The following is a 25,800-nucleotide window of genomic DNA, read 5'->3' as shown; positions in this document are numbered from 1 at the left end:
CCCACAAGGCCGAATAGCCTCCTTCTGCACTGTAAATTTTATGTCCACGTCTAATCGGGACCACCTCGGGTCCCGGTGCACCAATCGCTCCGAAACCTTCCTGACACCTGCCCATGGGTCGCATCCTGCGCTTTGAGAAACGCGGTTCTAGATGGTAGAGGTCATGGGTTTAAAAGGTGGTGTCGAAGGAGCCTTGGTGATTTGCTGCAGGGCATCTTGTAGATTGTACTCATGGCTGCCCCTGTGTGTCGGTGGTGGAAGGAGGGAATGTTAAATGTGGTGGATGGGGTGTCAATCAAGCAGATTCCTTTGTTCTGAATGGTTTTGAGCATTTTGAGTGTTGTTAGAGTTGCACTCATCCAGACAAGGAGAGTATTCCATCACACTCCTGGCTTGTGCCTTGCAGATGGTGGACAGGTTTTGAGCAGTCAGGAGATGAGTTACTCACCACAGAATTCCCAACCTCTGACCTTCTCTTGTAGCCGCAGTATATATATGGCTGGTCCAGTTAAGTTTTCAGTCAATGGTAACCCCCACGATGTTGATAGTGGGGATTCAAAGAGGCGGGCATAGCTAAGACCCACATGGCAACCCATAACAACACTTCTTTTTTGGATGATGTGAATGGATTTAAAGGAGAAGTTGTTCAATGTGAGTAGATGCAGAGAAAATATTTCAGCGTACAGTATAGAGGGAACTTTACTCCACATATAACCGCATGCTGTACCTGTCCCGGGAGTGTTTGATGGAAACAGTGTAGAGGAAGCTTTACTCTGTATCTAACCCTGTGCTGTACCTGTCCTGGGAGTGTTAGATGTGGACAGTGTAGAGGGAGCTTTACTCTGTATCTAACCCTGTGCTGTACCTGTCCCGGGAGTGTTTGATGGAAACAGTGTAGAGGAAGCTTTACTGTGTATCTAACCCTGTGCTGTACCTGTCCTGGGAGTGTTAGATGTGGACAGTGGAGAGGAAGCTTTACTCTGTATCTAACCCTGTGCTGTACCTGTCCCGGGAGTGTTTGATGGGGACAGTGTAGAGGGAGCTTTACTCTGTATCTAACCCCGTGCTGTACCTGTCCTGGGAGTGTTTGATGGGGACGGTGTAGAGGGAACTTTACTCTGTATCTAACCCCGTGCTGTACCTGTCCTGGGAGTGTTTGATGGGGACTGTGTATAGGGAGCTTTACTCTGTATCTAACCCTGTGCTGTACCTGTCCTGGGAGTGTTTGATGGGGATAATGTAGAGGGAGATTTACTCTGTATCTAACCCCGTGCTGTACCTGTCCTGGGAGTGTTTGATGGGGATAATGTAGAGGGAGCTTTACTCTGTATCTAACCCCGTGCTGTACCTGTTCTGGGAGTGTTTGATGGGGACAGTGTAGAGGGAGCTTTACTCTGTATCTAACCCCGTGCTGTACCTGTCCTGGGAGTGTTTGATGGGGACGGTGTAGAGGGAGCTTTACTCTGTATCTAACCCTGTGCTGTACCTGTCCTGGGAGTGTTTGATGGGGACAGTGTAGAGGGAGCTTTACTCTGTGTCTAACCCGTACTGTACCTGTCCTGGGAGTGTTTGATGGGGACAGTGTAGAGGGAGCTTTACTCTGTGTCTAACCCGTGCTGTACCTGTCCTGGGAGTGTTTGATGGGGATAATGTAGAGGGAGCTTTACTCTGTATCTAACCCCGTGCTGTACCTGTCCTGGGAGTGTTTGATGGGGACAGTGTAGAGGGAGCTTTACTCTGTATCTAACCCCGTGCTGTACCTGTGCTGGGAGTGTTTGATGGGCTGTGTAGAGGGAGTTTTACTCTGTATCTAACCCCGTGCTGTACCTGTCCTGGGAGTGTTTGATGGGGTCAGTGTAGAGGGGGTTTCATGGGATTAGGTTTGGTTTGCTCTCTGAGTCAGAACAGACATGATGAGCTCAATTCCTCCCTCCTGTGTTGTAAGTTTCTGTGCAAGCACCAATTGTGGGAAGGACAATCTGGCAACTAAACTGAATTAGTGCACTTGAACTAGCGTCCGATTATTCCCAATTCAAGTTACCGATAGAGATTTATGAACTTTATGCAGGTTCATTGTTGAACTTTGAGGATGCAAACATTGATTATTTTGACTCAGCTGTGATTTTTTTTTCCCTTGCAGGTGAGAAGGCCGAGTGTGGGACTTCGAGGTAGGACCCCAGCATTCTCCATCCTTAATCAGTTTAGTTCCAGGCAATATCTGACGAGAGTTCCACACACATTCTCACAGTGAAAGCTCAACCAGTTGACGCTGATGTTTTGACCTCCATAAACTTGCTGTGCAGGCTTCCTGCTATGCAGCGTTAAACCTGAACCATCTTAAAAACCCCATGGATGCTCTCGGCTTGTATCCTTGATCACTTGTCCCATGCTGTGGAATGGAGGGACCCCCCCCCCCCCCACCCCACCCCAATCCCCTCCTTTTCCCGACCTCCCCACCCGCGAATCAACTTTCCTCCCCTGCCCCCTCCTCTTCCTCCAATAGATCTGGCTGAACACCAACAGTGTCAGTGGAGGTCAGGATGAAACTGGAATGCAGTAGACAACAATGCACTCAGATAGCATACTAACCTACCATATTGGCAGCGTCTAGATATTGAAGCAATCTCCTTCTCCGTGAGTTGTTAATTGGTCAATTTTACACTGTTCTTGAATGAAATAAATTAATTTTTGTCTCTGAGTGGCGGAAGCATGTTTCAGGCATGCACTGCTGCTTCTACTGCTTCTGGTGTGGATAACAGTTTGAGTCACATCATTGCTTTGTTCTGACTGCGACACCAGTAGCACACTGTTCAACCTCCCCACCTTCTCCTCCCACCCCCTCAGTCAAAGAATATTCAGCCGATTGGGGGAATGTAAAACCACACCTGTATAACATGGCAAACAGTTTCCCCATGACCATCCGTCCCTTTTTTTACCAAGCTCACACAAAGCCTGACGTTCCTGCACTTTATTACATTATGAATAAAGCACTGGGTACAGTTTAACAACTTCCGTCTCCCGCACTCCCATCCCCACCCACTCCCTGTCCTAACACTCATTTATTCTGCGATATAGTTGCCGGCATGTCTCTGATATCCCACCCAAGCAGTCAAATTGCATTGGTCCAGCTCTGAAGACCGTCACAGACAAGCCCAATCTTAATATCACCCGATATTTGTACATATAATTGCTTTAGAGTAGGATGTCACAATGTTGTGATCCGCAGCAAAAAGGGAATAGCAAATCAGGCAATATTGCCTATTTGTGGTATCGCCTTGGACCATTTTAGCTCCTCCCTCCCCGACCCGATTGGTTGTCATGCCGTTATGTCCCACAGCGGCCCCCTCCACTTCATAAACCACAGCTGCCCCTCCATCCATGTTTCCTGTTTCCAACAGCCTAGTTCAATAAACACAGGGCCTCATCTCTATATGCCATGAGTATCTTCTATCTCTATATCTTAAGGCTATACATCTGTGTCGCCTAGGGCAGTGATTCTCAAACATTTTCGTTCGCAGGTCACTTAGGTGGGTGAAAATACCCCTATCAGTCCTACCATTCTGCTTTCACTTGACACCGCAAAAAACTCAATGAGGTGACACCTGGTTCCCAGCTGGAGACCTGCGGTCCCTTGTTGGGCCGGTTCCTACTCCTTGTTCTCAGCTCCACTAGTGCTTAAAATCCAATCTCGCAGTTTTGTCATAACAGTAACATAAATCTTGATTATAAAACTACATTGCTGTTACTGGCACTTAATGACAGCCTGTGCCATGCACATGGGAGTCGGTCTGGTTGTGTGACTACCTGTGAGTGGTGGGGATGAGGATTCCGGTCCGATCTCTAGTCTGGACTAGACATGTGGGGCGAAATTCTCCCCTAACGGCGCGATGTCCGCCGACTGGCGCCCAAATCGGCGCCAATCAGACGGGCATCGCGCCGCCCCAAAGGTGCAGAATGCTCCGCATCTTTGGGGGCCGAGCCCCAACATTGAGGGGCTAGGCCGGCGCCGGAGGGATTTTCGCCCCGCCAGCTGGCGGAAATGGCGTTTGTTGCCCCGCCAGCAGGCGGAAATGGCGTCTGTTGCCCCGCCAGCCGGTGCGGAAATGCGGCGCATGCGCGGGAGCGTCAGCGGCCGCTGACAGTTTCCCGCGCATGCGCAGTGGGGAGAGTCACTTCCGCCTCCGCCATGGTGGAGGCCGTGGCGGAGGCGGAAGGGAAAGAGTGCCCCCACGGCACAGGCCCACCCACGGATCGGTGGGCCATGATCGCGGGCCAGGCCACCGTGGGGGCACCCCCCGGGGTCAGATCGCCCCGCGCCCCCCCCAGGACCCCGGAGCCCGCCTACGCCGCCTGGTCCCGCCGGTAAATACCAGCTTTGATTTACGCCGGCGGGACAGGCAATTTCTGGGCGGGACTTCGGCCCATCCGGGCCGGAGAATTGAGCGGGGGGTCCCGCCAACCGGCGCGGCCCGATTCCTGCCCCCGCCCAATCTCCGGTACCGGAGACTTCGGCGGGGGCGGGGGCGGGATTCACGGCGGCCAACGGCCATTCTCCGACCCGGCGGGGAGTCGGAGAATGACGCCCGTGGTGTCATACATCAATGACTTGTTGTTTGAACCCTTCCGCAAACCACAGTTTGAGAACCACCAGCCTATGAGGCTACCCCTATTCTAGAAACGCAACTGCCTTTACTTGCAAAAATTCTAAATCCCACAGGAGCACCCCCGCCTCCCCTCTCCCAATCCAAGACTCCCCGGTAACTCTGTAAACACAAGCCACCACAACTCTATTCCAGGGCAGCCTTGTCAACCTATGTCCCATAGCTGTTTGAGCATTGAGGGGGCCATTCACTCACAGGCATCCTCTAAATAGTGATGCCCTAAACCGTTCCACACACTGGTATTTCAGCAAAGGCAACTTGTCAACTAAATAGCTCCTGAACTGTCCGTGATTAGCAGACCATGCTGCAGGAAGTAGTATTACAATGCAGGACTGCCACCCAGCCCCAATCATTACTCACCATCCATATTTCAATTGGCCAATATTTCCTAAGCCAACCCCAATGGGGAACACGCATTTGAAAGATTACTTAAGTGTAAGTGTGTAAATCAAATCTCTGATACATCCCTGGCTGACATTTCTTGCACTGGAATACTGATGTTCAAACACTCCAGATGTTGCCAGCTGTTCCGATTGCCAGGCTGCAACTATTGGTTGGTGCGCAGATCTGAGAAATATTCACACTCGCTGAGGTGACAGCTGGGTGGGATTCCAAAATGAACCATCCCTCCTTTCCATTTGGTCGCACCATCGGGAATATCCCAACTCATATTCATTGGAGGCCAAGAGCAGAACAAAGGCTCTGCAAGGACTGCTGCCTGCCTGAATTGGCATGCAGGGCAATGTTGGATGCCATCCTTGCAGTTTAGCCGCTGAATGCAGATTTAGAGGCCCATTTGGAGGTTGCACATGTTGACTCTGTGTCTGAATGCTGCCCCCCTCAGTGATGCCTGCCCAGCTCTGCGCTGTTCTGGATTAAAAGTCTTCCGCCCCCCTCCCAGCTATTTTATTCCCACAAATCGTTCAGCAGGGTTGTGCTGGGCAGGGTTGTGATCTCTGCCAGAATGACACACAGCGCACTGGAATTGACAGGGCAGCAATACCTGATGGCTCAATTGTCAACAGCAGGCTAAGAGGCTGTACATAATCTCAAAGGCACTTTGATTCCAAATCCCAGCCTCTACTGAGTCAGCTGAACTCATCCAGAGCATAAGCAAGATGCTATAGCTAGCCGCACAGCATTTGGGCTACAGAAAGGAAAAGTCAGGCAGACCCCCTGCTCCTGATACCTCCTAGTGCCCCTGCTGGAGAGTGCTGTGGTGTTGTGGGTGGACAGGAGCTGGCTCGGCTGTGATGCCAACAGTGAAATAGCTGCCTCCACCTGTTGCCGCAGCTAACGAATGGAGAATGGTCCTGTGGGTGACGTTCCAGAAGCTGCCAAGCACCTCTGCGGTCAAGAGAGGGTGGGATAAGAAATGTAACTGGTTTAGGGGCCTTTCACTATGTTTGTGTCACATTATACTCAGAATGGGCCTCAAACCAAGTGCTATTTAATGGTGTGCTGTTATAGCTGCTGTTGAACATTGTTTTTGCACTGAGATGATTAACTCGTGTTTTGTAGATCCAAGTTCTTCAAAGTGTATTGTTTGCTCTGTGTGTTGATTTTGTTCCATTTCTCTCAGGCCCCCATCGCTTCCCCCTAAGCCACAGAAAATGAGGAAGCCTAGGCCTCGCTCACAGTATAATCATAAATTGTTTCATGGCGATATGGAGACCTTCATACAGGTACTTGGTGGCAGGTGCTGACAGACTGCAAACGCTGAATGGAATGGTGGCTTTCTGTGTCTTTCCAAATCCTTGCTAATTCTCTCTCATCTGGGGCTGTGCTGCATCTCTCTTGCTCTTAGTTGGCTGCCGGTCTAGTCAGACTTTCATCCAGGTAACCACTGGAGTATTAATTACAAATATTTACCCCACCTGCCGTACCTGTGATTTAGTCAGACCCGAGGTAAAAACGGTCCGAAGCGAGGAGTGGTGGAGTGTTGTGGTGACAGAACAAAGACAGGTTCAAGTCTTGCCCCAGTGGTTCCTGATCTGATGGGTATTCAATTGGGAGACATCAGGGAAAGTATTGTCATGACTGGCCGGTTCTACTTAAATTGTCAATAGGGGTCATTGCGGTCAGGCTGGGATCAGGTTATAGGCATCAGGCCTGACCTCTCATCTGCCTGGACCATCGAAGAGGGCCCATTCTCTTCCGCCTCCCCCCAACCCTCCCACCCCCAAATAAATTATTACAAAGTTCTGTCAAAGATAACTTTAATGTTATTCACAGTAAAAAAAATTCTGTCCGCCCAGGACTTTGCACTGCATGATATTCAAAGAGTCCTGGGATTCTGATGAAGGCAGTCAGGTGGTGGCCTGAATGAGTATCTGCACCTGCTGAGTCACACAGTGACTGGAATTTTAGGCCCCTCCAGCTGGCGAGATTTTCCTGTCCCGCAAAAGCCCATGGACCTTTGAACGGCTTACCACATTTTCCCACCGTGATGGGACCATTGGATTCCGCCCAGAGTCTCTGATGGATCCCTGGCCCGTGCTGAAATTGGTCTCGGGGAGGGACAAGGGTCAATCAGGGTTGTTGCCCCCTGTTTTCCAGTGGACCTTCCCCCGATTCGCCAACCCCCTTCCCCACTCCACTGGAATCGGCGGACATACGTGTGTGCGGGCAGGATCTGGCTCAGCTGTGATCCTCACAAGGTCAAATAGCCCCCTGGTAGGCTCAGACCGGGAAGGATGGCCACTTGGGCGAGATCCTAACAGCTTTTGATCCATGTGACTGGGCCCTAGGAAGCTTAAGCACCTGCAGGGGAGAGAAGGGGGGAGAAAAGGGAATGTGTTTCGTAAGATCAGATGGAGTAAAGATATCATGAGGGGCCTGAGGCAACAGAATGAAACATCCACGTTCTCACTGACTATTCTCCAAGTTTGTCCCCATCTCTCTGGAAGGCTTTTAACTATGGAGTTTGTTTCTTTGCTCCTAGCCTCTAGTGTAAATATTATGATCGTATCTCTTTACTGGTGTTTGGCAACTTTTGTTTTGAATTCCCAGCACACCCTTCCCTGTGATGCCAAACCACAATTGACATGCAATGCCAAAGCTTTTCCTCTTGTACTCACTCTCAGGACGTGGGCAGTGCTGGCATTTGATGACCATATCCTTGTTACCCTGACAACCAAATGGCTTGCAAGGCCACTATTTGACCCTCTTGTCCTCATTGGAACTGACTTTTGCAGGCACTAAGCCCTCCCATAACTCACTGCGGCCACTAACCGTGGCAGTGAATAGTGGGAAGCTCTTTGATTACTTGAGGCATTGCCGTGGACTGTGATCCTGCCCTCATCCAATCTCCACTTTCCGGTCAGTCTAAACACAACAATCAGAAGTGGGTATCCTCATTGCCCATCCCTAATTGCCCCTGAACTGATTGGCTTGTTGGCCATTTCAGGGGGCAATTAAGCATCAACCACATTTCTGCGAGTTGGGAGTCACATGACCGGGTAAGGATGGCAGATTTCCTTCCCTAAAGGACATTGGTGAACCAGATCGGTTTTTAACGACAATCGATAATGGTCACCATCACCATTACTGAGACTAGCTTCAAGTCCAAATTTTATGAATTGAATTTAAATTCCAGCAGCTGCCGTGGTGAGATTTGAACCGCTGTCCCCAGAGCGTTACTGGATTACTAATCCAGTGACATTACCACTACATCACCATCTCACAGGAGACGCAGTCCTTGCATGTCCCTAGTTGTGCTGGCGACTGAATGAGCTCGCAAGGTCATTTCAGTTGGTGTTTAAGAGTCGATCACGGCGGAGTGGGAATGGAGTCACGTATAAATCAGACCTATGTGGGCAGCAGCTTCCCTCCCTCGAGGACAATTAATGAACTGGTTGGGTTTTTAAACGACAGCCAGGTTGCTTTGTGATGACTTTCAATACCACATGAGGAGCACTGGAGGTGCAGACAGCCCCAGACCCGATCAGCTGCCACTGCATTCGAGCCTCTTCCGACCTGTCCTGAGGCCTCTGTGGGATCATGCGGGACCTGACGTACTTTTATTCTTTGCTTCATCTGTGCTTTTTTCTTGCTTCGTTGCTGACAGAGGAAGAAGGAATGCTCGCACAAGGACTCAGGTATACACTGTAGAGCTAGCTACCGAAGCAGGGTGGATGGGGGAGGGGGCGGGGAAAGGGGGTCCCCCGTAGGGCGTTGCTGCCACTGGTGACCCAGTGGTGACACTATTTTTGTGGAACCCTCAGAGGGATCATAGGGTTTGGTGAGTAATGGCTTTTCAGTTGGGCAGTTTTAATCGTGATAAGTTAGGAGACAAACGCACAACATCGCTTCACAGTGAGTGTAGGGAGTGTCATCGGGAGCTAGGGTTCTCTGCAATCTCCAGCAATTGAACACTGAAGCATCCAGAAAGCCCTGCAGGCAACCTGAATGAACAGTCGTGGGAAAAAATGGTTAATTGGAACACCCTTATTTAACGGTTGTAAGGATATTGAAGATGGGAGTTTTGGGGAGGCTTTTTGATGGGACAAGGTACTGTAGTCACATATGGGCCCAATCAGGTAAGGACAACAGGATTTATTTTCCATTATTTCCATTAAAAGGGTCAGTGAACCATTGGTTACTCTTGTTTTATTGGTATCAGGGTCCTCTCACAACCATGACCCTGACACCCCCACCCCCCCACCCCAATGCTGGAGCTAGACCCCCACCCCAGCTGAATGCTCTCCCCTCTGCCCCTCTCGTAGCCCCAGTGGTATCGATGCCAGTTGGAAATCCATAACCCCAGATGAGGTTGTCTGACCTCGCGCGGACTGGGAATCAAGCTTTTCCCCTGGGATCGTTTGGTGATTCCCAACGGGGAGCAGCGAAAGCAGAGACCAGTGCAGAGAAAAGCAAAGAAATGCAGCTGCCTCCTAGTCTTTCGATCTGACCAAAATTAACGCTATTTATATGTAAATAAAACTGGCACTGGCAACAAAGGATTGGGTGGAGCACTGTAGGTAAAGAGGAAGAGCTGTGAACAATATGCCCAAGCGATGAATAGAGACGCGAATGCCTGGACATCCTTCAACCATCCGAGCTGTTCTGAACTGCAGACAATAATGCCGTTACCAGTGGCAACCAAGGGGTACTGTCAGAAGGAAAATGACATCCAGTAGAATTTGAGCATTGGAGACAGCAGAGGGCTGATAGGAAACACGGTGGTGAGCTGACATTAGCAGCAGTATTCATTGGATAGGTTATACAGGACCCACCCAAGTGCCAAAGGGAACCCCGAGACACCCTCCTGTCTTCAGCTGCTCCCTATACCCCCCTCCCCCGCTCATACTGCGTGACACATATAACACACGAGCAAAACTCTTGTCAGCTTGTTGCTGCAGCCCAGATACATGAAAGGCTTAAATGGATTTAATTAAACTGATTCATTATCTGCCTTGTTTTATTTGGTGCGATATCTCCCCTGCTCAAACATCCGGGGACTAATTAACATTCATTTGAAATTGTACTTTATGCATATTTTCCTGATTAGTATGTAAAGTGTGATAGATTCAAAGTCTTTGCATTGCTCGACGTCAACATAACTTTGTCCGAACAAGGGAAGAAGTTTTCCATTTTTTTGTCCTCTGCAAATATCTGAGCTGAGTTCCCTGTGGGTGGGGATACAGTAGCCCAGGATCTGACAGACCCTCCTGAGCCTCAGCCAATCACGCATCATTGCGATGAAGCATGTTTTACACGCATGCACATAATAGACACATTTATGACCACGAGTCACCAGAGAATAATCTGGAGCAAGAACAGGTTAATAGGAGATTTAGTCAGGCTGTCCAAGATTATGAGAGGTTCTCGGTGAGTGAATAGGGGCGCTATTCTCCCCCCACATGCTGGGTGGGAGAATCGCCGGGGCATCGCGCCACGCCGCCCCGACCCCCGCACGTGATTCTCCCACCCCCGGAAACCAGCGGCGCGCGATTCGCACCGGGCCGTTTGGAGAACCGGCGAGCGGCGATTCTCCGGCCGGATGGGACGAGCAGCCGCTACGGTACGACAGCTTCCCGCCGGTGCCGTCCAGCCCGTGTCGCTGCCGGTGGTTACTCTGCGGGAATGCTGGGGGGGCGGCCTGTGGGGGAGGGAGGGGGGCTCCTTCACCGGGGTGGCCTCCAATGGGGTATGGCCCGCGATCGGGGCCCACCCATCAGTAGGCCGGCCTCTCCCCACCCCCCCACCCCCACCCCACCTCCACCCCCCCACCCCACCTCTCCCCCCCCCACCTCCCCCCCCCACCCCACCTCCCCCCCCCGCCCCACCTCTCCCCCCCCGCCCCACCTCCCCCCCCCACCCCACCTCTCCCCCCCCACCCCACCTCCCCCCCCACCCCACCTCCCCCCCCCACCCCACCTCCCCCCCCCCCACCCCACCTCCCCCCCCACCTCCCTCCCCCCCCACCTCCCTCCCCCCCCACCTCCCCCCCACCCCACCTCCCCTCCCCCCCACCTCCCCCCCCACCTCCCCCCCCTCCCCCCCCCCCACCTCCCCCCCCCACCTCTCCCCCCCCACCTCCCCCCCCCACCTCTCCCCCCCCCACCCCCCCCCCTCCCCCCCCCACCTCCCCCCCCCACCTCCTCCCCCCCCCCCACCTCCCCCCCCACCCCCCCCACCTCCCCCCCCACCTCCCCCCCTCCCCCCCCACCTCCCCCCCTCCCCCCCCACCTCTCCCACCCCCCACCTCCTCCCCCCCACCTCTCCCCCCCCCACCTCCCCCCCCCCCACCTCCCCCCCCCCACCTCCCACCTCCCCCCCACCCACCACCCGGCCTACCTCCTTCCGTGTGCGGCCCCAGAACACCGGCCCCATGTTGGTGAGGGGCCGGCGTGCGGAAGACATTCCCCGCGCATGCGCAGGATGGCGCGGCCCAACTGCGCATGCACAGGATTGGGATGCCCCCAACTGCGCATACGCAGGATTGGCGCGACGCCCATTTGGAAACGCGTAAGGTCGCTGGAGCGGCATGAACCGCACCAGCGCTGTGCTGGCCCCTGTGGGGGCCAGAATAGGTTGTGCCCGGGTCCTGTTCGCGCCGTCGTGAAACGCGACAGTGTTCACAATGGCCCGAACACTTGGCCTCCATATCGGAGAATCGCCCACTCGGTGTTTTCCTGTGGCAGGAGGGTTAGTAATCAAACACAAATTTAAAACCCTTGGGAAAAGAACCAGAGGCAAGTTGAGTTTTTTAATTGTTTTAGTACAAAATTGCCCCTCATTCGGAAATCTTGCGCAGGAAGTGTCTGATATGGAACATGGGAGAGGTGGCAGAAAGAAACACAAACATTCGAGTTGAAGGTTGAGGCATTATTGTTAGGACAATTCAGCACAGAGATTTTAAGTACATTTATAACCTTTACTGTGGCTGACTTGGTGTATTTGATGGATCAGTCTAGAAAGCTTTGTATCTAGTAGCAACGTGATACCAAATTAGCTGAGTAATAGGAAACAGCTTGAAGTGGTTAATGGATCATTTTCAGGTTGGAGGGATGGTCTGTAGCAGAGTTCCCCAGGGGTCGGGATTGGAACCCTTGCTTTTCCTGATATATATTAATGATCTAGACCTTAGTGTGCAGGGGACAATTTCAAAGTTTGTGGATGCTAAAAAAACTTGGAAACATTATAAACTGTGAGGACAATTTAGAACATCAAAAGGGCATAGACAAGTTGGTGAAGTGGGCAGATAAGTGATAGATGAAGTTCAATACAAAGAAATATAAAGTGATTAATTTTGGTGGGAAGAGCATGAAGAGGCAATACAAAATAAAGGGCATAATTCTTAAGGGTGTGTAAGATTAGAGAGACCTGGGTGTATATGTGCCGAGATCATTGAAGGTGACAGGACAGGTGGAGAGAGCAGTTAATAAAGCATATAGTATCCTGGGCTTTATTGGTAGGAACACATGGGTAGGAAGGAGGTTATGCTGAACTTATACAAGACACTAGTTGGACCTTTGCTGGAATATTGTGTACAGCTCTGGGCGCCACATTATAGGAATGATGTGAACGCATTGGAGAGAGTGCAAGAAGACGATTACAGGAATAATTCCAGAGGTGAACTTCGGATAGATTGGAGAGGTTGGGACTGTTCTCCTTGGAGGGGGCTGGACAGAGTAGATAGGGAGAAACCGTTCCCCTGTTAAAGGATTGAGAACGAGATGCCAGAGATTTAATGTGATTTGCACAAAAATAATGTGATGTGAGAAAAAACTTTTTCACATAACGAGTGGTTCAGGTCTGGAATGCACGGCCTGTATTTGTGGTGGGAGCAGGTTCGATCTAGGCATTCAAGAGGATATTAGATGATTATCTGAAACAAAATAAATGTGCAGGAGTATGGGGAATAGCACTAAACCATAACGCTCATCTGAAGAGTCAGTGAAGATACAATGGCAGAATGGCCTCCTACTGCACTGTAACAATTTTATGATTCTGTGATCTGTCCTGTACCTTCCTTGGGAGTATCTGATGGTAACAGGATAGAGGGAGATTTAGAACATAGAACATACAGTGCAGAAAGAGGCCATTCAGCCCATTGAGTCTGCACCGACCCACTTAAACCCTCACTTCCACCGTATACCCGTAACCCAATAACCCCTCCTAACCTTTTTGGTCACTAAGGGCAATTTATCATGGCCAATCCACCTAACCTGCACGTCTTTGGACTGTGGGAGGAAACCCGAGCACCCGGAGGAAACCCACAGACAGTGGCCCAGCGGGGAATCGAAACTGGGACCCTGGCGCTGTGAAGCCACAGTGCTATCCACTTATGCTACCGTGCTGCCCTTTGTTAATAATTGACTCTGGGGATTCAACCTCAAAAGGAAATTTCCACCTATCACTTCTCTTTCAAAATCTGAAACTTCGCCTCACATTTGCCAATACTTCACTGTGTATAACACACATGGGGCGAGATTCTCCGACCCCAGGCTGGGTCAGAGAATCGCCGGGGGGGGGGGGCTGCTATTCACGCGACGCCGCTTTGACGCCGGTCTGCCAATTCTTCAGTGACTGGAAAATCGGCACCAATGGCATTGGTGCGGTGCCGGTTGGACTGAGTGGCCGCCGAGATAGGCCGAGTTCCGCCGGCATCGTCCACGTGTGGTCCTACCCGGCGGGACCTCGCCGTTCATCCTGCACGGGACAGCCTGGTGGTGGGGGAGGGGTGATCCAATCCTGGGGGGGCCTCCACGGTGGCCCAGCCCGCGATCAAGGCCTATGTTCCTCTGCGCCGGGCCCCTGTAGATCTCCGCCATGTTGCATCGGGGCCGGTGCGGAGAAGGAAACTAGCGCGCATGCACAAATTCGCGCCGGCCGTAGCGCGCATGTGCAGACCCGCGGCACCCATTCTGATGCCCATATCGGCAGCTGGAGCTGCGTGAATCGCTTCAGTGCCGTGCTGGCCCCCTGTGCTGCGCAAAGATGGCTGATCCTGGGGGCCTATTGTGCCGTCGTAAAACGCGACGCTGTTTACGACGGCGTCAACACTTAGCCTCAGGATCAGAGAATCCCTCCCCCGGTCTTTGCATCCTTATTTGCATTCGCACAATTGACAAAGCCATCCCTCAAGAAATCATCTCCCAATTTCAGTTTGTTCTTAGTAAGCTGTTTACCAGAGATCCTGGAGCTCTGTATACAGCTCACACTAGCACTGCTTGGTCCTCTGTGGACTCTCCTTAGCAGGTGTCTCCAGCAGATTCAGTTGTGAGATCCTGGCCTGTTTCTGTCTCCGGCCCTTTCCTCCTTATTATAAAATGATCCATCTTCAGTTCTTCACAGTCCTGTTGCCTTGCTTGCTCACAGCTAGAAAATGGAGAAAGTAATTTTGCGCCAAAAGCACGGACATACAGGGTGTGTGGCATCAGTGTACATGTCAGGCGTGTGACCTGCTCTCTGCCGCCTTTTCTGGTGGGAAGACTGCATCGTCCGCATTTAAAAGCTGACTAAGGGCACGATTCTCCGAAAACATTTCAAAGTTCATTTGTGGTGGCTTTATCAGGGAGTTTTCAGCCGTTGAATTCCCCACCGCCATTCAATGACACTTAGCAACTCTTTTGGGCCCTGGGGAGTTTCTCACTGATTTAACCCACACTTAGAATTTTGTTTAGCACTGGAGAGCTGCACTCCGGGATCGGGCAGCCATTTTGAAAGAGTGCCCCGATCTCTAAGTGAGCTTGTGGGTACCCCATACATGGGAAATGTCACCCTCCACATATATGGGCACTACCCCCCCCCCCCCCCCAAGTGAGGACACAGCACTATGGGGTCCCTAGGGATCCCCCCCCCTAAGTCCCCTTACAGCACCCCCTCCCTTCCGGGACCCCCACTCGTCACCCCCCCCCCAACCTCCCAGAAGCCCCTACTCACCTGCCCTGCACTCCCCCCACCCTTCAAACTCCCCTCCACCTCATTTCATGGACATGGCACCCCTCGGCTCATGGCCCTTGGCAGTGGCACCCAGACAGTGCTCCATCCAGCTTGGCAGTGCCATCAGGGCATCTTGACAGTGCCAGGATGACGGTGCCAAGGTTCCCACATTCCAGAGAGAGGTCCAGGAAGCCACCTTGCCCTTATCCTGACCACCCAGGGTGTCTGATGGCCCGGGAGACCCCCCGGGTGCCATTCTGCCTTGTCCACGTTTGCGAGGAGCAGTACTGAATGGCGCCCGGCTGCAGCCTCCCTGGAGATGCTGCCGAATCGACGAGGCCGGTGGATCCTGAACAGCTCGGTCGTAAGTAGGTTTATGACCTACATTCACGAGTGCTGTTTAGTCCTGCCCTTTTTGGGTGGAGTTCTGACGTCTCACGGGTCTTGGGTGAGACCCGCGAGGCGGAGAGGCTGTCAGGAGATCCGCTGGAGGCCTCTCCCGGGATTCTCCGGCCGCATTGTCTTCTCACTTCAGCGCAACGCGACAAGAGAATCACGCCCTAAGTGTAGTTAGATAGCGGTGGGGAACTCGCCAGCAGAGCGGGTGGGAAACTCCCAGCTAAACCAGCCACAAATAACACTCAAGACACTTTTCCGTTAAATCACGCCCCACATATCTGAACCAAACTTGATATTTACATGACCAATGACTGCAGGTTTTGGATTATTGTCCTCAGATTAATTTTTATGGTGATGATTTGCTCGAGAGCTGCGCTCAGGTCTATCAGGTCAGGGCTGCCCGATAGCACAGTGGTTAACTCTGTTGTTTCACATACCAGGGTCCCAGGTTCGATTCCCAGCTTGGGTCACTGTCTATGCGGAGTCTGCACGTTCTCCCCGTGTCTGCGTGGGTTTCCTCCGGGAGCTCCGGTTTCCTCCCACAAGTCCCGAAAGACGTGCTGTTATGTAATTTGGACATTCTGAATTCTCCCTCAGCGTACCCAACCAGGTGCCGGAATGTGGTGGCTAGGGGATTGTCACAGTAACTTCAGTGCAGTGTTAATACAAGCCTACTTGTGACACAAATAAAGATTATTATTAATATTTCTCGTTATGTAAACCTTTGGCCGTTAAGGGTCGAGCGCACCTCTGACCTGTGCCCTGCATTCAACTGTCGGTTCTGTATGTGGCTGTTTGGATCCTTGCTGTGCAACCTCTCATTTCCTGACAACTTCTCCCTTTTATAAGGATTCTGGACAACCCATCCCACTCGTGGTGGAGAGCTGTATTCGATTCATCAATCTCTATGGTAATTCATATCCATAATGTTTGTTGTCTCCTCTGTCTTGAATGTGCCGATTCCTGTTGGGAGTTCCCATTCCTTGGCTCCCCCTCCAACACCCTTATCCATTCCTCATGTGTAGGAGCAGCAAGTAAGTTTTGAAACCACAAGGGCATGAGGAAGCCCTGGTTAGCCCAGGCTGAGCTGAGGGTTACCTGGTATTGACCAATAGCTTACGGATGGTTCTGGGTCACCTGGGCTCCATAACAAGTGTCCATGTTCTTCCAGATTGTTTGGACTCACCCAAAGCCCTCACACCTTCCAGCAGACGTTACTGTGATGGAAACCCCAGGTGGCGTAGGTACTGAAGCAAATTGGAGCATCCCTAATGATTTCCCATTTGAAACCAAGGGCGAGATCTACCAGCCACGTCGCGCTCAAACAGGAGTGCTAGGGTAGCACTGCCAAGGGTCAGGGCCTATGGGGGGACATGCTCATGAAAGGAGGGTGGGGGTGGTATAAAGGGTGGGGATGCAGGGCAGGCAAGAAGGGGCCTCTGGGAGGTTGGGGGGAGATGTAAAGTTGAGATCCTGGAAGGGCGGGGCTTTAGGGGACTGCGGGGGACCTGAAGAGAGGGGGCCCCATAGCGGGGTGTCCTCACGTGGGGGAGGGGGGGGAGTAATGCCCATTTGTGTGTGGGGGGTAACATCGCCCATGGGTGGGAGATGTGGGGGACCCACAAGCTCACTTAGAGATCGGGGTACCCTTTCAAAACGCCGACCCAATCTGACTTCAGCTCCCCAGTGACGAAAATAAGTCGGGACCAAACCGGTGAGAAACTCCTCAGCGCCCAAAAAAGTGACTACGGGTGGAATTTACCGACCAACCTGCCACGTGTTTTTCAGCGGCGGAGGCAGTCTACCAGCAGGATTTACCGACCACGCCATTGTCAACCCTTGTCACCAGGAAAGCCGAGCGCCGGCGCGGGACTGGAATATCCCGCTGGCATGAACAGCTGGTAGATCGCGCCTTAAGTGTCATTAGGTAGTGATGGGGAACTGGCCGGCTGAGCTGGTGGGAAATCTCCAGCAAAACCTGCCACAAATAACACTTAGAAACGTTTCCATTAGATCGCGCCCCAAGTGTCCACAGAACAGGGTTGGAGACTGCTGTTCGGGAGTATCTGGTTGGTCTGTAAACGCCACGGGCGGGATTCTCCCAGCCCGGGGCCGGGCCGGAGAATCCCTGCAACCGGCCACGCCGCCCCGACGTCAGCACGTGATTCTCCGCAGAGCCGTACGCGGCCGGGCTGCCCATTCTCCGGCCTGGATGGGCCGAGCGGCCGCTCTAAAAAGGCAGAGTCCCGCCGGCACCACCCACACCTGGTCGCAGCCGGCGGGGACTCTGCGCGCAGGGTCGGGGGGCGGCCTGTGAGGGGTGGGGGGCTCCGACCCCGGGGGGGCCTCCGATGGGGCCTGGCCCGCGATCGGGGCCCGCTGATCGGCGGGCCGGCCTCTCGCTTCCCGGGCCTATTTCATGACACACCGGCCCCTGAACTCCCGCGCCATGTTGCGTCGGGGCCGGCACGTTGAGGGAGGCCACCGCGCATGCGCGGATCCCGCAGCGCACAGTTCGCGCCAGGGTGGGAGGCTGGAGTGGCATGAATAGCTGCAGCGCCGTGCTGGCCCCCTGTAGGGGCCAGAATCTGTACTCCCAGCGGCCCGTTCCGACGGCGTGGACACTCTGCCGCCGAATGGGAGAATCCCGCCCCATACCTTTCAACTTGTGTCAAATTACATTCTGAAATGAGGATCTTTGATCAGAGTGATGATGTGATCTGTTAAAGTAAAACAATGGAGATGTTGAAAGAACAATCCATAGTCATTGTAATGAACCTTTTGCTATGCGTAGTTGATCAGGTCCACTGCGCTCACTGGGCTCGGGGCAGGTGTTGGTCACTTTTCTTTTTGTTTAATACTTAACATTTTCTCTAAATATCTGTTTTAATTTTAGGTTTACAGCAGCAGGGTATATTCCGTGTCCCGGGTTCTCAAAGTGAAGTCAATGATATCAAGAATGCCTTTGAGAGAGGTGAGTTTGAGGCTATTCTGCGCCTGGCAAAGGGCTGGACAATTCCAGGCTGCATTGCCTTCATATAGCTCTGGTGTGGATCCCTCTCTCCCTTCCCTCTCGCCGTTCCCCCTCTGGCTCTTCCCCATTCCCGCTCTTCCCCCTTCGTCACCTTCCCCCTTCGTCACCTTCCCCCTTTGTCACCTTGCCCCCTTCGTCACCTTGCCCCCTTCGTCACCTTGCCCCCTTCGTCACCTTGCCCCCTTCGTCACCTTGCCCCCTTTGTCACCTTCCCCCTTTGTCACCTTGCCCCCTTCGGCACCTTGCCCCCTCGCCACCCTCCTTGCCAGCCACCTTTCACCACCCCCTCGCCAGCCATCCCCCTTGCCTTTCCCCCTCACCATCCCCCCTCGCCTTCCCCGCTTGCCATTCCCTCCTTTCTCTCTTCCCCTCATCCCTTCCTTCCCCGTCCTCCCTCCCCTCTCTTCCTCCTCCTCCCTCCCCTCTCTTTCTCCTTTCCCCTCCCCTCTTTCCCCTGCCGCTCTCCCCCCTCCTCTCCCTCATTCCCCCTCCCTCCCTTCTTCCCCCTCCCCACTTGTCCCCCTCCCTCCCTTCTTCCCCCTCCCCACTTGTCCCTCTCCCTCCCTTCTTCCCCCTCCCCACTTGTCTCCCTTCCTCCCCCTCCCCACTTGTTCCCCCTTCCTCCCTCCCCTCGCTTCCCTCTTCCCCCTCTCTCCCTTCGCTCTTCCCACTCGCTCCCTCCCCTCTTCCCACTCGCTCCCTCCTCTCTTCCCCCTCGCTCCCTCCCCTCTTCCCCCTCACTCCCCTCTTCCCCCTTAATTCCCTCTTCCCCCTTAATTCCCTCTTCCCCCCTCCCCTCTTCCCCCACCCCTCTTCCCCCCTCCCCTCTTCCCCCTCTCCCCCTCTCCCTCCCCTCTTCCCCCTCTCTCCCTCCCCTCTCCCTCTCCTCTTCCCCCTCTCTCCCTTTCCTCTTCCCCCTCACTCCCTCCCCTCTTCCCCCTCTCTCCAATCCCTCTTCCCCCCTCTCCCCCTTCCCTCTTCCCACTTGCTCCCTCCCCTCTTCCCACTCGCTCCCTCCCCTCTTCCCCTCGCTCCCTCCCCTCTTCCCCCTCACTCCCCGCTTCCCCCTCACTCCCCTCTTCCCCCTCACTCCCCTCTTCCCCCTCACTCCCCTCTTCCCCCTCACTCCCTTCTTCCCACCTCCCCTCTCCCCCCTCCACTCGTCCCCCTCTCTCCTCTTCTCCCTCTCTCCCTCCCTTCTCCTCGTTCTCCTCTCTCCTTTCCCTCTTCCCCCTCGCTCCCTCCCCTCTTCCCGCTCTCTCCCTTCCCTCTTCCCCCTCTCTCCCTCCCCTCTTACCCCTCTCTCCCTTCCCTCTTCCCTCACGCTCCCTCCCCACTTCCCCCTCTTCACCCCCCTGCCCTCTTCCCCCCCCCTCCCTCCCCTCTTCCCCCCTTCCCTGATGTGTTGGGTGTTCTGAATCACAAACAGGCCACCAACACTAGAAGTGGTGCAACTCTATTTTATTATAAGGTTAACTATATTAACATACTTGAACTGTGGGTAAATGCAATACCAGCTTTAACTGTTGACCCTTGCCTAGTCTTAACCAGGTGATGCGCTCAGCACATGGTGAATGTCTGTGTTGCAGGCTGTGAGCTCTGTGCTCCGAGCTGGCTGCTACTAGAATGAGCGGGAACTCTCCTGTCCCCCGTCTTTATAGTGCGTGTGCTCTCACTGGTGATTGGCTGCGGTGTTGTGTATGCTGATTGGTCCCACTGCATGTCCATCAGTGTGTGTGTGTCTGCACCATAATATACTGGTGTATATTATGACATCCCCCCTTTTATATAAAGAACATGTGCCTGCATGACAATAAATATCGTGCAGTGAATGTATCTGACTATGTGTGTGCGTGTTATTTACATGACTATGTACATGAGGCTAATCTATTTACACGGGAAGGTGCCTGGTGCAAAGAAATAGAGTGTCATACCAACAACAAAATGAACATTATATACAAACTACTGGAACGATGAAACAGGATAACAGAACAGATCAAAGAGTCCAACATTGTAAAACTCATAAGTCAAGTCTCTGAGGTGGGTGACGAATTCTGGTTGACTGCCTCAAGGATGGGTCACGGCAGAGTGAGGAGGATGCAGAGTATTTGGAATCTCCACATAGTCCAGGTTGGGGACAACAGGAGGGCGTTGCACCGGTGGAGGATCACGTAGCGAGCGTGGAACGAGACGAAGGGCACGCCGATTGCGGAGGCGATTGGAACCATCTGGCAGACGAACCAGGAACAAGCGGGGAGACACCTGCCGAAGAACCACAGCAGTTGCAGACCAGCCACCCTCCGGAAGATGGATGCGGACGTTGTCATCCGGCGCCAGAGCAGGGAGATCAGTCGCCCGAGCGTCATGCGCCGCCTTGTGTTGTGCACGAGACAGTTGCATCCGCTGAAGGACCGGAACGTGGTCGAGGTCTGGGACGTGAATGGACGGCACTGTGGTCCTGAGGGTGCGACCCATGAGCAGCTGGGCTGGCAACAGGCCCGTGGGGCCGAACGATAGGCCAGCAAGGTGAGGTAGAAGTCGGATCCTGCATTGGCAGCCTTGCAGAGGAGCCGTTTGACGATGTGGACGCCCTTTTCCGCTTTGCCATTGGATTGGGGGTGCAGGGGACTGGATGTCACATGCACAAAGTTGTACCTGCTGGCAAAGTTGGACCATTCCTGGCTCGTGAAGCAGGGGCCATTGTCCGACATCACAGTGAGTGGGATGCCGTGACGAGCAAAGGTCTCCTTGCAGGCACGGATGACCGCCGATAATGTGGTGCCGTGCAGGCGTACGACCTCCGGGTAGTTCGAAAAATAGTCTACAATCAGAACATAGTCCCTGCCGAGCGCATGGAACAGGTCAACGCCTACCTTAGACCAAGGGGATGTGACCAACTCATGGGCCTGTAGGGTCTCATGTGGTTGGGCCGGCTGGAACCAGTGACTGGTGGGGCAGTTGAGCACTGTGTTGGCGATGTCCTCATTGATGCCAGGCCCTCCGTCAGCACTTCTCCACGCCAAGGTGGCCCTCGTATAGCTGTTCCAAAACGAGCTGGCGCATGCTGTGCGGGATCACGATCCGGTCCAGCTTCAGGAGGACACCATCGACTACTGCCAGATCGTCTCTGATATTGTAGAACTGCGGGCATTGGCCCTTGAGCCACCCGTCCGTCATGTGGCGCATGACACGCTGTAGTAGGGGGTCAGCCGCAATCTCGCGGCGAATGTTCATCCGTGGCCGGTAGATTGGAAGCCATGAAGGCCACATGGACGTCAACTTGGCAGACGAACCCCTCTGGGTCACACGGGGTGTTGACTGCCCTGGACAGAGCGTCGGCTATGATCAGGTCCTTGCCCGGGGTGTATAGGAGCTGGAAATCGTACCGCCGGAGTTTAAACAGAATGCGCTGGAGGCGAGGGGTCATATCATTCAGGTCTTTTTGTATAATGTTGACCAGCGGGCGATGGTCGGTCTCGACAGTGAATTGGGGGAGGCCGTACAGGTAATCGTGAAATTTGTCGACCACAGTCAACAGGCCCAGGCGCTCCTTTTCGATCTGCGCGTAGCGCTGTTCTGTGGGGGTCATGGTACGTGACGCATATGCAACGGGGGCCCATGATGAGGCCCCATCGCATTGCAGGAGCACCGCCCCAATGCCGGATTGGCTGGCATCTGTTGAAATTTTTGTTTCCTTCGTGGGATCAAAAAATGCCAATACCGGGGCCGTGGTAAGCTTGGTCTTAAGCTCCTCCCATTTGCGCTCGTGGGCGGGAAGACATTGGAAGTCTGTCGTCTTCCTGACCAGGTTCCGGAGAGCTGTGTAATGGGAGGCGAGGTTGGGGATGAACTTCCCCAGGAAGTTGACCATGCCCAAAAATCGGAGGACCGCCTTCTTATCCGCTGGCTTCTGCATGGCCGTGATGGCTGCCACCTTGTCCACATCTGGCCGCACACCCAACCGGGAGATGTGGTCCCCTAGGAACTCGAGTTCCGCCTGGCCGAAGGAACATTTGGCTCTGTTGAGACGAAGGCCTTGGTCCCGTATTCGTTTGAAAACGCGCTGGAAGCGACTGATATGCTCCTGCAGGGTGGTGGACCAAATGATGATGTCGTCAACATAGATGCGCACACCCTCAATGCCCTCCATCATTTGCTCCATGATCCGGTGGAATACTTCTGATGCCGATATAATCCCAAACGGCATCCTGTTGTAGCAGTATCTGCCAAACGGGAGATTAAAGGTACACAGCTTTCTGCTGGACCTGTCTAGTTGAATTTGCCAGAATCCTTTCGAGGCGTCAAGTTTGGTGAATATGTTGGCCCGAGCCATCTCGCACGTGATCTCCTCGCGTTTGGGGATCGGGTAATGCTCCCTCATTATGTTGCTATTCTGAACCTTTGGGTCAATGCAGATCCGGAGCTCGCCAGAAGGCTTCTTTACGCACACCATGGAACTGACCCAGTCGGTTGGTTCCGTCACTCTGGAGAGCACTCCTTGGTCCTGGAGGTCCTGCAGCTGCTGCTTGAGGCGGTCCTTGAGGGGTGTTGGGACTCTGCGAGGTGCATGAACCACAGGCGTGCCGTCTTGTTTTAGCAGGATTTTGTAAGTGTATGGAAGCATGCCCATGCCTTCGAAAACATCGCGGTGCTGGTCGATGATGGCATTGAGTTGCACCCTGAAGTCCGCATTCTGGAAGGCAGACATCTCCTCTGGAGAGAGAGAGTGTACTCATTGAACGAGGTTTAGGAGTTTGCACGCCTGTGCGCCTAGCAGAGTCCTTCGAGGAGCCCACGATCTCAAAGGGAAGGATGGCTTTTCGCGAGTTGTGTGTCACTTCGAGTTGGCATGAACCGGTAGCAGGAATGACGTTGCCATTGTAGTCCACTAGTTGGCAGGTCGACGGAAGAATGGTTGGTTTAACCCCAAGGGTCTGAAAGTCTGACCATGCTAGGAGATTAGCGGAAGCAGCAGTGTCCAGGCGGAATCGTATCTGGGATCGGTTGACCGTCAGGGTGGCACACCACTCGTCGTCTGGATCAATGCTGTGCACCAACAGCGGCTGGTGGTTTTGATTCGGGGACAGCCTGTTCTTTGTTATAACAGCGACTCGAAAAGGCTCCCCTCGGGTCCTCAGTGTCACTGATCTGCGGGAAGTCGGAATCGGACTCGGTGAATGTGGGTTGAATTGCACGAACGTTCCTGCGAGGCTGGCTGAAGTGATGTGAATTGGCAGGCTGAGCTGCTCGACAGCAGGCAGCATAGTGGCCAAGTCTGCCACATCGTAGGCATTGTTGCAATTTTGCAGGACATTGCCGCTTTAAATGGGCGGAGCCACAGTTTCCGCACGTCGTGACGTCAGTACGCTCGTTGCGCCACCGCGCATGCGTGGTGCGGTCCTGCATGGTGCGCGGCCTGCACATCGCGTTCCTCCACGTCACCGTCCCCTCATTTGGCGCGTACAAGCACGGGAGGCCGCGAAAAGCGCGCGAAATGGCCGCCCTCATCCAGGCTGCAGCCTTGGAGGTGTTCAATTGTTTGTTCCCGTTCCGCCTCGTGGGGACCGTTGCCGTGCCGTTTCAGCCGCCTGTATGTGGGAGTACCGGCTGGTGGGCATTTTCATGCAAGACACAGGTCTCGATGGCAGTCGCTAGGGTGAGTTGCTTAATTTTTGAGGAGCTGCTGACGCAGGGGGTCCGACAGAACACCAAATACGATCTGGTCGCGTATCATGGAGTCGGAGGTGGGTCCGTAGCAGCAGGACTGCGCAAGGATGCGGAGGTGTGTTAAAAAGGATTGGAAAGGGCTCGTCCTTACCCTGCAAGCGCTGCTGGGAACAGGTATCTTTCGAAGCTTTCATTGACCTCTATGCTGAAGTGGGGTACCGAATTTGAGGAGAACCGTCTTGTACTTTGTCTTGTCCTCGTCGTCTGCGAATGTGAGGGAGTTGAAGATGTGGATGGCGTGTTGCCCGGCCGTGGAGAGGAGCAGAGCAATCTTCCTGGTGTCCGAGGCGTTCTCCCTGTCCATGGCTTTGAGGAAGAGCTGGAAGGGCTTTTTAAAAATCTTCCAATTGACCCCGAGATTGCCGGCGATGCGGAGCGGCGGCGGCGGGTTGATGTCCTCCATACTTCAGGATGCCGAATGCTGATTGAGTTGCAGGTGGGTCTCAGAAGTGCTAGTATGCAACCACTCCTTGTACCATGATGTTTTGGGTGTTCTGGATCACAAACAGGTCACCAACACTGGAAGTGGTGCAACTCCATTTTATTATAAGGTTAACTATATTAACAATACTTGAACTGTGGGGGTAAATGCAATACCAGCTTTAACTGTTGACCCTTGCCTAGTCCTAACCAGGTGATGCACTCAGCACATGGTGAATGTCTGTGTTGCAGGCTGTGAGCTCTGTGCTCCAAGCTGGCTGCTACTCGAAAGAGCGGGAACTCTCCTGTCCCCTGACTTTATAGTGCGTGTGCTCTCACTGGTGATTGGGCTGCGGTGTTGTGTATGCTGATTGGTCCCACTGCATGGCCATCATGTGGTGTGTGTGTGTCTGCAACGTAATATACTGGTGTATATTATGACACTCCCTCCCCTCTTCCCCCTCACTCCCGTGATCCATCACCCCCCTCCCGTAATCCCCTTCCCCTTCCCTCTCTTCCAATCTCTCCTCCCCAATCCTCCTCCACTCTTCCCCCTCTCTCCCTCTCTGCCCTCTTAACCCACCCTCCCCTCTTCCCCCTCCCTCCACTCTTCCCCCTCCCTCCCTCCCTCCCCTCTTCCCCCTCCCTCCCTCCCTTTCCCCTCCCTCCCTCCCTTTCCCCCTCCTCCCTCCCTTTCCCCTCCCTCCCTCCCTTTCCCCTCCCTCCCCCCTCCCTCCCTCCTCCCTCCCCCTTTCCACTCCCTCCCCCTTTCCCCTCCACCCCTCTTCCCCCTCCCTCCCTCCTCCCCTCTTCCCCCTCCCCTCCCTCTTCCCCCTCCCTCCCCTCTTCCCCCTCCCTCCCCCTCCCTCCCTCCCTCCGTCCTCCCCCTCCCTCCACTCTTCCTCCCTCCCTCCCTCCCCTCTTCCCCCTCCCTCTCCCCCTCCCTCCCTCCCTTTCCCCTCCCTCCCCCCTCCCTCACTCCCTTCCCCTCCCTCCCCCCTCCCTCACTTCCTCCCTCCTCCCCCCTCCCTCCCTCCTCCCCCCTCCCTCCCCCCCCCTCCCTCCCCCTCCTCCCCCTCCCTGCTCCCCCTCCCTGCTCCCCCTCCCTCCCTCCTCCCCTCCCTCACACCTCCCCCTCCCTCCCTCCTCCCCCTCCCTCCCCCCTCC

At 54.0% G+C, this 25,800-nt stretch overlaps 1 protein-coding gene across 3 annotated transcripts in view; it reads left to right on the top strand.

The window, feature by feature from the left end:
- Positions 1 to 25,800, top strand: part of srgap3 (SLIT-ROBO Rho GTPase activating protein 3) — a 978,679-nt gene that overhangs the window by 887,920 nt on the left and 64,959 nt on the right. For 2 of the 3 annotated variants that reach the window (XM_072472095.1, XM_072472098.1), the window contains exons 11-14: positions 2,141 to 2,168; positions 6,244 to 6,346; positions 16,302 to 16,362; positions 18,349 to 18,426. In XM_072472095.1, the coding sequence (XP_072328196.1) occupies positions 2,141 to 2,168; positions 6,244 to 6,346; positions 16,302 to 16,362; positions 18,349 to 18,426 (270 nt within the window). Of the gene's footprint in view, positions 1 to 2,140; positions 2,169 to 6,243; positions 6,347 to 8,730; positions 8,762 to 16,301; positions 16,363 to 18,348; positions 18,427 to 25,800 lie in introns of all 3 variants that reach the window. The other variant, XM_072472097.1, reaches the window with a different exon arrangement.

Source organism: Scyliorhinus torazame, chromosome 13, assembly GCF_047496885.1.
Source record: "Scyliorhinus torazame isolate Kashiwa2021f chromosome 13, sScyTor2.1, whole genome shotgun sequence".
In the NCBI taxonomy this organism is placed as follows: domain Eukaryota; kingdom Metazoa; phylum Chordata; class Chondrichthyes; order Carcharhiniformes; family Scyliorhinidae; genus Scyliorhinus; species Scyliorhinus torazame.
The sequence above is the reverse complement of the archived record's forward strand: the minus strand, read 5'-3'. Positions and strand labels throughout refer to the sequence as shown.